The sequence below is a fragment of the Anopheles stephensi genome, chromosome 3, assembly GCF_013141755.1.
Source record: "Anopheles stephensi strain Indian chromosome 3, UCI_ANSTEP_V1.0, whole genome shotgun sequence".
Lineage (NCBI taxonomy): Eukaryota > Metazoa > Arthropoda > Insecta > Diptera > Culicidae > Anopheles > Anopheles stephensi.
In genome coordinates, this window is record NC_050203.1 from 45,934,707 (window position 1) to 45,945,152 (window position 10,446).

The 10,446-nt window shown below is 41.8% G+C and overlaps 1 protein-coding gene across 1 annotated transcript; it reads left to right on the forward strand.

Annotated features, from left to right (window-relative positions):
* The first annotated feature begins 6,599 nt into the window (after positions 1-6,599).
* Positions 6,600-9,304, forward strand: LOC118511102 (acid-sensing ion channel 2). The gene is made up of 5 exons (XM_036053822.1): positions 6,600-7,142; positions 7,231-7,431; positions 8,330-8,478; positions 8,557-8,835; positions 8,916-9,304. Exons 1-5 carry the CDS (start codon positions 6,740-6,742, stop codon positions 9,213-9,215), a joined length of 1,332 nt encoding a protein of 443 aa, XP_035909715.1. The 5' UTR covers positions 6,600-6,739; the 3' UTR covers positions 9,216-9,304.
* Positions 9,305-10,446: the final 1,142 nt, after the last annotated feature.

A 10,446-nucleotide genomic window follows, 5' to 3' on the forward strand; every position in this document is an offset into this window, starting at 1 on the left:
GCTTCTGCTTCATGGCCAACTTCTTTATTGCCACCGGAGTTAATTTCTCTTCCAACAGAATTTTTTGTAAATTCTCGATGGGCATTTCTAGCAGCCCGAGCAGGACTATTTTCGTTGTCTTATCTTCTTCGAGCTGATAAGAGTGGAAACTGAGACCTATCTTTTTAAAGTGGCTCAGTAGTTTTTTGTGATTGTCGATGGAATCCGTTCGCACTACTATTCCTTTGAATGTAACGTTGGTGGTATATCTCACAACACCTGACGCAATTATTTTTTTGTGCACATCTGCAACGTTGGTGCTCGCCACGGTTATTGGTGGTGGTTGTCTCGTTGATTTAACCGTTTTAACGTGTTGCGTATGCGTGTTCACCTCAATTTCATCATCGGCGATGGATTCCAGAATACCAAACGGATTTGTATCCGCTGTTTTAACCGATTTTGAGGGATGGCTAACCACAGATTTATGGAACGAACTAAGAGGCATGGAAGCAAGCCTCTTGGTTGAAGATCCTTTGGCCCGGCCCATGGTAGTCCGAGCAAAAGCTTTGGCTTTGTTTGACTGTAATCACTCTGTTAATATTACTTGTTTCACTGGAGCTATCTGATACACGTCCGTTCGCTATCAGCGGTGAAAGCACTCGCCTCTCATATTATATTCGACTAACTATTTTGCAAAACACCTTGGTTAGGAATTAAAAAATCTATCCCAAAATAGAACAGACTTCTTCAGTCAACAGTAACTCTTCTTCAAAATTATTACAAAAACTCTTCTTCTTTTTCTTCTTCTTCTTCTTCTTTGGTCTAACGACCTCTTGGGTCTTGCCTGCCATTTCTGGCATGCTAGATTTGACGATACCAGGTAGCTGGATCGTCAGTCCTCACTACGGGGGAAAGGTCGGGATGGGATTTGAATAAGAAGAACAATATCCTTGCAACTGTAGCTCCTTAAAGCATTCATCCAACTTAAATTCAATTAGACGAAAAGACTTCTTGCGGTGAGACTAGTGTCGATGAATGTTGTGGTCGCACACTTGACGAAGGAAAGAGTCTAATATCATTAAAACGCAACACAAATTACAAAATTACAAGATAAAACATCATCTAAAACCCCGTCGAAAATTTGGAAAATATCTTAAGTTGTAGCTCCGTTAATCCCTCACTATATTTTATAAAAGGTTTAATTTGTTTCATCTAATTGACGATAATTGAAACCTAACAAAACAATGCTTTAAAAGTGTTTTGAATTGGAAAGATTCAAATCAATAAAAAGAGTCTTTAAGCCGTCGAAAATTGACTTCTTGCAAAGAGCCAGTATGACTAACAAAAAAGAGCCTCTATGGAAGTGACAAAGGCCCGCATCCACCTCGTGAGCAATCTCTGGTACAGTCTTGACATATTGAAACCATTCTCAACACTGCTATATAAAACTATACTTGATAAATTCGAATCTAATTCAACGGTTGAAAGGGAAGGGTTGGCACCGGTGTCCGGGTCCGGGACGTTAGCGGTTTTCACATGGCAGGGCCGGGTATCGTATTCCATCCGGAGGATCTCCCTTCACGCAGGACGGACTATCGAGCTACGGGTGTAATAAGGTTAAAGAAAACAATGTAGAGAAAAATATCATTTTTCTCCCCAATAACTATTACGCTTCTTCTTCTTTTTCTTCTTTATCTTCTTCTACTTGACCTAACGACCTCTTAGGTCATGCCTGCCTTTTCTGGCTTACTAGACCTATTGATAACGCATAGCTGGATAGTCAAGTCCTGCCGTATGAAGACCGTCGCCGCTGTTGCATCTACCACCGGGCCGCTCATATTGTTACACTAATTTACGTAAAGGACCATGAACTAAACTTCTTCCGGACCGTTCCCTCGTAGTGAGGACTGATTATTCAACTACGTGTTACCGATAAGTCTAGAAAGCCAGACACCTAAAGAGGCCAACCATGTGGTCGGCTGTTGCCCGTCCGCAGACTGACGAGGTTATTAATGAAATCGTACCACCCCAATATTCTCTTTTCCTTATTGTTGGCTTACCGACCTTCTAGGCTAAGGCGGACTCATAATGGCTTGCTAGATTTATCTATGGGATTCGATATCCGGTCCTGCCATGTGAAAGATCAGCGCCGCTTCTGTCTCCGATCTATTATTCCCCAAAACATATTTCAAAAGCATTGGGATTCTTTCGACTCGCCTTAGGGCACAGTATTAATTGAATGTATCTAATGATATAATACAGCGTAAGCTGAACAATATTTCTCACAAGCCTAGCGTGCCGCTAACTCATTCAATCCATCATGTGCAAATTCCTACACCGTTCTGGCACAAATAAAACATGTAACCTAGAAGTGCAACCTACTTTCAATGTACTTTCTATAACTTCGAAAATGTCGAGTCCATACAAGAAGAAAAATAGGAAAAGTCACGCAAAAGCATCTAGCACGTTAGCCTCATTTGAAGTGCCATCACTGTCAACGGTGGACAGGTTTTCCAACGTTCAAGGTCTTAGCTGCTTGCAGTGAAGTTGATGATGTTTTTATTGTCATTTACGTAAGTAAGGATTTCACTTTCTTTTTAGCCACTTTCATCCGGGCACTTGCGTGGCTTACGTCATCGGATGATGCTACGTCACCAAGAGTTGAGGACATTATTCACTAAAGGATGGCACTTGACAAAATAATTTCAAGTTGAAACCCCTGGCGAACAGACTTTACCTGGGGGCTAGAGGAAATAAATTACACACAAAGATGCTTATTTATTCTCTGTCATGCCGTATAGCTGACTTCAAATTCAACAATTTAAACCTCATTTTGGACTCTTTACAAAAACTTAAAAAAACCGTTCAGGATTAAGGTTACAGAATTATTAATTTAATAAATGCCTGTGAAGGTTATATTTCCATTGATCACATACTGTAAATCCAATACCTAATCTAACTCTTGATAAGACACTCAGAGACCAAGTATCAAGTTGAACGTCCGTACACTAAGGCTAGTCCCTTAGTCAATGCCCATACGAAGCTTAGTTTAAGCAGCAGTCTATTTTACTGTTTTTTTAAATAATATAAAAGTATCTTCTTCCTCTTTTTATCTCTAAGTCCTGAAGAGTCATTGTTGGTCTGCCAGTATTGGCTTCCTTGACTAAATATTGCCCTTAGCTAGGTTATCAGTCCTGCAAAACAAGGAGTCGATCCGGACGGGATTTATACCCGGTCCTTGAATCTCCCTTCGAGCGGCCCCGTGTAAATGTATAAAAATATTATATTCTGTAAAATCATTCACACTGTTCTTCATCACAACATTAAAAAGATTCCCAAAGCTTTGCATCATTTTCTTCCCGAGCTCATTTCCTGACACCCCAATATCCCTGACACCATTCATCAACAAAACAGGTTGTAGTGCAACGCAGTCAGGTTTCGTTGGGCGAGCCATTTTGTTTTGTTCTTCCACTGCTTTGCAACGAACACAAACCCCCCGAAACACCTTTGCCAATGATGAACGATCTATTTTTCACTGTGCTCCGGAATTGAAATTTCCACTGTAACGCTAATAGCCGCCAACGCTTTCGCGCGAGGCTTTTGCGTTCATCTCTACCGTTCTTGACGTAGCAGGGAGAGCATCGTCTACATACGACCGTTCCTTTACGGACCGTGCTGCGGTTGCTGTTTTCGTTTCAAACCACCTCCAAATCTCGACCACGGTTGCTCATTTCCCGATGCTGCGCGCCTACGACTCCCCGGTCTACGTCATCTTTCCATTTCCACCGCCCAAGCTCGTGCGATTTGACGGCCCATATTCGGCAAGGAATGCCGAACAGTCGTATTTATAATCAGTGTTTGTTGTTCACTTTAACACATTTTTGTTACCGCCACCGAGGTTTGCGGGAGCATTTTCGTTCATATTATTTCCACTCCGTTCATCGCACACCAGAGTCTGGCCGGCCTGTGTTGAACCGGCGCTAACGGCACAAAAACGGTTCACGAACGAACGAATTCTTCTGCGTGTCAGCGTTAACCCAGCCCAAAACACACACCATCTGTACATGCGTTAAAAATTCATTTCAATCATTACGTGAAGAAAATTCTCCCTTTCTTATGGGTGTATGCGGTCGCGAAAAGTATGGTCAGGCAGGGCGAGAAAATATTTTTTGCCGCACACTATTACAACGGACCATCAGTAGGAAGGAAGGTGGACTTTCATTCAACTTCGGGATGAATCTTTGCTGCTGTCGTTGTTTGGTTAAATAGTGCTTGAAAAGTACTTTCTATGTATGTGAGACAAAAAAACCTGTGACTATAGATCATTCAAGATTATCATACTTTTTTGGCACTACATACACTTTTTGAAATTAATTCTTTATGAAAACTTTGTTAATATTAAACATTACAAATTAATTTGTTTTTATATGAAGTAACAGTATGAACATTTTATGTTATATGCCATATATGTTTCATTACGAAGGAAATAATGGCTAATGTTTTACTGCAAGAACGATACTCGCAGAGCCATCTAACGGATGACTTTGTCTAAAGCTTGCAAAGCTCAAACTACGGAAAAAAAACTTTGTTTGCAATTATCACTGAATTAAAAATAGAGCACAGATGCTCGTTTCGTTTGGGATAATAAACAGGCTACAATTTATCGGTTTTTGTTTTCCTAATTAACCTTCGACGCTTGTTGGTACATTATTCACCCCACCACACACACACATAACACACCAGCTGTAAAGAAAACCACCACATTGCCTACGTTTAGGCGTAAAAAGGCAAATATTCACCACAAGCAATCCGAGAGTGGTTTTGTGCAATATTTTTAATTCAATTCAGATTTCGAATGTGAAACAATAAATCAAATACAAATAGAGCTGTTGGTATTTTCTTGGCTTGCCTTCCTGAGCAACTTAATACTTCCTCTTTAAAGCTACAAGCTCGAAAGGCATACCGTAGGAATGAAATATTGCCGATTCTATAAATCACAGTCTTATGCCAGTAAGCCATCGCCTTCCATTTCTAGCATCCTTGACTCGCTTGACGGATCAATCCAGATCCAGATCGAATTTTATACCGGTCCCTTGATGATAGAGGCTGACACATCCACTATACGATTACCGATACGCTCCAAAATCCTAGTGACAGATTGGAGTACTCATCGCGGATAAATTAGTCCTTGTTATAACCAATAGTACAGGGTGCGGGCTTTAAGCAGATGAAGTTTTCATGGAAAAATTTCGTTAAACACCCTGTTGCTGTTTTCGGTGTAAATATAATGGCTCCGTTCTGCTGGCAAGTCACTTCATCATTATTCATGGGGATCTTCAAATTTAGGATTCTAACGACTTCAATCTGGCGCTAGAGGCGACGGACGAGGCTAGGACTGTACAGAACATTTATAGTCCCAACACTCACATACGCCTCTGAGACATGGACTCTGTCCAAAACTGGCCAAACCCTCTTAGCTGCGTTCGAGAGGAAGATGCTCAGAAGGATTTTTGGCCCCGTATGTGTGGAAGGACTATGGAGGAGCCACTACAATGACGAGCTCTACGAGCTGTACGATGATCTCACCATCGTGCAGCGCATTAGACTCGCCAGGCTCCGGTGGGCTGGTCACGTCATGAGAATGTCACCGAACGAACCAGCCCGTAAAGTTCTTTTAGGCCGTCCACACGGACAGAGGAGGGGCGGTAGGCTTAAATTGAGATGGAGTGACGGCGTTGATCCGTCCGCCAGAACGGCCGGGATAACGGATTGGCAGACGACGGCGCTGAACTGTGAGCGGTATCGAGGATTGTTGCAGATAGCCAATAACACGAAATGGTTGTAGCGTCTGATAAGTCAGTAAGTAAGTCTGTCCAATTACATTAAATCTATCAATCCATTATATGGTCAGCATGACCACGCGGTCTGGATGGGAATGAACCCCTACCAAGCGTAGACTAGCGCCGTTATCGCCTCGGTTCCCCTGTTTTCGTTTACCAACCGGTTAATGAACAGTTCCACACATATTCATCAAGCAAATCGTCAGCAAATCATGACAGCAAATCATGTGGATAGATTTTCAAAGTTTCTCCCACCGTAAATAGATTGATGAAGTGTTTGATCAAACCTACAAATGTACAATACTTGAAATGCATGAAAATCATATCTCTCATATCATATTGAATTGAACGCACTATTGATCTGAATCACCGCGGTAATTAATTGCATACCACATCAATCGAAAACCTCACCGATCCCTAAGATTGCACGATACAAAACACGCCAGTAGAATCTTCTTTCGTTTGATAGTCATTCGCGATAATGCTCTGCATCATTTTCTCGAATCAATAATATCTATGATGTGTGATAAAATCGTGGATCCCTTTTTTCTACGTACGTTGCTGTGCAGAATAATATACCAACGGGACGGGAAAATGTTGAAATTCATGACTTGCGCCGTTGCGGAATGATTTACGATTTGTTTTCCAATAAGTACAAACATTGCGAACGCGCTGTTGCGATAAACCCCTGATTTATGCTCGATACCATATCCGTTTATCAACGACAGCCACTCATATAAAAGGTAAGTGCATGGCTCACCGCCATTGGTTAGCGTCTGAAAATACCACCAGTGCTCGTGCGAAAACCGTTCGTTTCATCGTCTAGGGTAGTGCTAGGAACTTCGTCGATAGTTGTGAAAAATGATCACCCGAAAGTGTCACCCTCCACTACTCGATCTGTACCTACGATCGCAGCAATAATGGTTAGTGTCAAGCAAGTAAGGCACAAACTATGGAACGTTCTGCACGCGCTGTGCCACGATCCGAAGCGCCTGGTCCGTGGAATAGTGCTGTTCATCTGCAGCATCGTCGTGATGTACCAGCTGACCGACTGTTTCAAGAAGCTGTGCAATCCACCAATCTCCACCCACTCCCGGTTCGATCTGAACGAGTCCATGCTCTATCCCGCAATAACCTTTTGCCGCGAGCCAGCCTACAAGGCAGACGTCATGGCCAAGTACAACCTGGCGATGCACCCCAAGTACACCAGTTCGTTCGACCAGTTTCCCTTCAACGAGTCCTCGCTGGAGCAACTGTTTGGTGAAGCGACCTACAACCATAGCGAGTTTTTCATCCAGCACGGCCTGAACGGTGGCACAAACAGTGTGTACAATCGAGTCCTTGCACTTGAACCTGTTCTTTCGTAGCTTGCTTTAGTGATGTGCCAACAAACCTTTTCCAATGTTGACAGATATAGAGGTGGTGGAAAGTTTGCATTTGGACATGGGACGATGCTACACGTTGAATCCGCTGATTACCACCAAACATTCCTGGAAGGAGGCGGGCTACTCGATCATGTTGCGCCATGACACGAACATCTCGCGAGTGAGCGTTGGCGATACCCCGCCCGGCTGGCATGTGTTCATTCACGATGAAACCGAAGGATTCGCTGGTAAGTCGGTGTATAGTAGATATGGGCAAAAATATCGCAACCAGTTCCGAAAGGTAGGTGCAAACGAAACGCTCGGAACCGTTGGAACTGGAATCGGCGGAACCGTCGGAATTATCGAAATTGGCTGGAAACGTCGGAATCTTCTGGAATGGGGCCAACCATCCCGAACCGTCAAGAACCGTCCGGAACCATCCGGAATCATTAGAACCGTCTAGAACCTATTGATGAAAGTAGCTTGATTGATGTATTAAAGTACAAAAAAATTTAAGGATAGCAAATTTGTTATGACAAATACTACGTCAAGCGTCATTAACATCGGAGTTTCTCTAAAACGGAGAAACTTTTAAAATCGTCGACCCGTTCACCTTTGGTGGGCTTATACTCACTTCTTCTTCTTCTTTGTTGGCCTAACGACCTGCGATTTTTGCCTTACTAGACTTATTGTTACTCACTCATATTGACCGACTAAGATTCCGGATGTTTCCGGACTGTTGCTCCGTTTCCGACGATTCCGACGGTTCCAAACGATTCCGACCGGTTCCGGGTGGGATCGCCAAATTTATTTCCTTGGTATCGGAGTCAAGTTCCAAGCTAATCGGAAGTACGTATAAACGTGAACACATTGACAATGAGTTCTAAGACACTTTGTAGAGGCGAATGAGGTCTCAGAGACCCAACCCTCATCTATAAATAAAAGATCCAAAAAAGTTCTCGGACACTTCAGATAAGTCTACATCCACATTAAGCATTATTCACCTTGTTGCAGTCGTGTCCTAAAAATTTTCCTAAAATTGTATATTATTTTTGCTGTGGTTCCCAATTTCCCCTTAAAAGCGATGCAATTTCAAATGTAACATGGTCACCCTGTACTAATGAGATGCGTGTTGCATACCTTCAGAAAACCGCATGCAATCGTCCGGCCGGGTGGAGTATCTGTTTCTGGAGGTTAACGAAGAAATGGAAATTCGCCTATCAACGCAGCACTTCTTCATGTTGGCAAGTTACGAAAATGAATGCGTCGAGTTTTCCACCGTTAGCTCTACCAGGGTACGTCGTAGATTTTTTTTACGAGTGCTATAAGGCACTTGGCCACAACAACTAATGGTACTCTTTTTGTCCTGGTAGTGTGGAGAAATTTGCCACTGGAATGCAGTGGTTGAATCAGTCGGATGCTCCGGACCCTGGATGCCGGGAATAGGGGTCCAGGATTGTGACAATGCCGAAAATACGAAGCAGCTGATAAAATTCTACCGTCAGCTAGAAGATCTGGATGGGACACAGTGCGGGTGCTTTCAACCCTGCACCACCACCATATACACGGCGTCCGTGATGAATCGCAAACCGTTCCACATCAGTGTTCCGGCTGCACAGCTTTGGGTGTACTACACGTCCAAGATGGTGACGGTGAGTCTAAATCCAAGCTTCTTTGTTTGGCATTCTTCAGTAATGACAGTTTAATCTATTTTATGTATCCCTCTTTCTAGATTGTAGAAGAATTCCACGGCTATGATTTCAACCAGTTTGTCTCAGATCTTGGAGGTTCTCTTGGCTTTTTGCTCGGTTTGTCGGTTCTCGGGCTAATTGGACTGCTGGAGAAAATTGTGGAGCTGGTCTTCATTCGACGGCTGTTGGCCGAAAAGCGCAAGAAACAAATGGCCAAGGAAGGAGCCGGCAAAGATCCGACGCAACCAACACGATCTGAAGACTTCGACACTTCGAATCAATCGGATGATGCGAAGATGTCTGAAACCGGGCAACCAACGGAGACTAGTCTGAAACAGTAAAAATGTTACTAAAGCGATCACTCTATGCTATTTCCTGACATACGAGAGAAAAAAAAGTACCAAAAAATATATATTTCCAACATCAAAAATGCTTCATTTCATCTACATTTCATTAAAGAATTTATGAACCCAAGCTTGTTGGATTTTAATTTAAAATTATAATAATAATAAATCATAATATCTGACTATAGCTGTAAAGCTTGGTGCATTTCAAAAAAGGGCTCTTGGCATTGCGTGTATCTTTTATACTATTAATCAAAATGATACACATTCCACGCCTGAAACAGAGGATATTACTAAATTTATCAAAACGATTCTTTTGTGGGTTTTTGCCTTTAAAATTTTCCCACTATACTGTTCAAACGCCAAAATGGTAAATTGTCTCTCAAAATCGACAAGCTCAAAAATCTATTCAAAATAACGAGGAAAGATAAGATCGAGCCCGTCAATAACATATTATCCATGTACAAACTACAATGAACTTCATCCAAATAAACTATTACTACTATTACTATTACTTACTACTCAAAACGTTTCTATCATTGGATCAAATGAGATATCGAGTTTATGTATCTTTTTGTTACTCTAATGAAAGTATGAACAAACATATTAAACACAAAATAAGCCAATTCGTCAAACTCAAATATCAAACCAAAATGTTTCACCACTCTTTCTATTCTTTATCCTTCACATTGTCTAGCTTTGTTATCAAATAAGTTGATTTTTTTTATTTAATTTATTTTTTTCTCAATGATTTGTGATGCTTTTGCCAAAGTTTTGTTTGATTATACCTACTAAAAACAACGAAAGCAGTCGTTTGAAAATCGGATACATAAGTGGTCTTATTCTATTGTCCGACACTGTACGGTCAATGTCTTTAGTTACTGCTCTATTGGACGGAACTGGGGGCATTTTGATGGATTCAAGAGTTTTGATATGATTTTTTGCACTTTTATTTTTGAAGCATTGAAGCACGGCCTTGCTACAATTGCAGCTGGCTAGATCTGGCCAAAACACTGGACTGGATCAACATAAGACCTTAAAATAGGTAAACATCGTTTGTTAAGCCAATAGTTCTTATACAAATCCGAACTCATATTTCTATTGTCACAAAAACGGAGGAATTTTTGACAAATGACCAGATTCCTTGCCAAATCATTTGGTCAGCACCTCGGATCGTACAGCTTCTGGATTTTTGGCCATTGTTTGTTGGGATGTTTACTTGCACGGA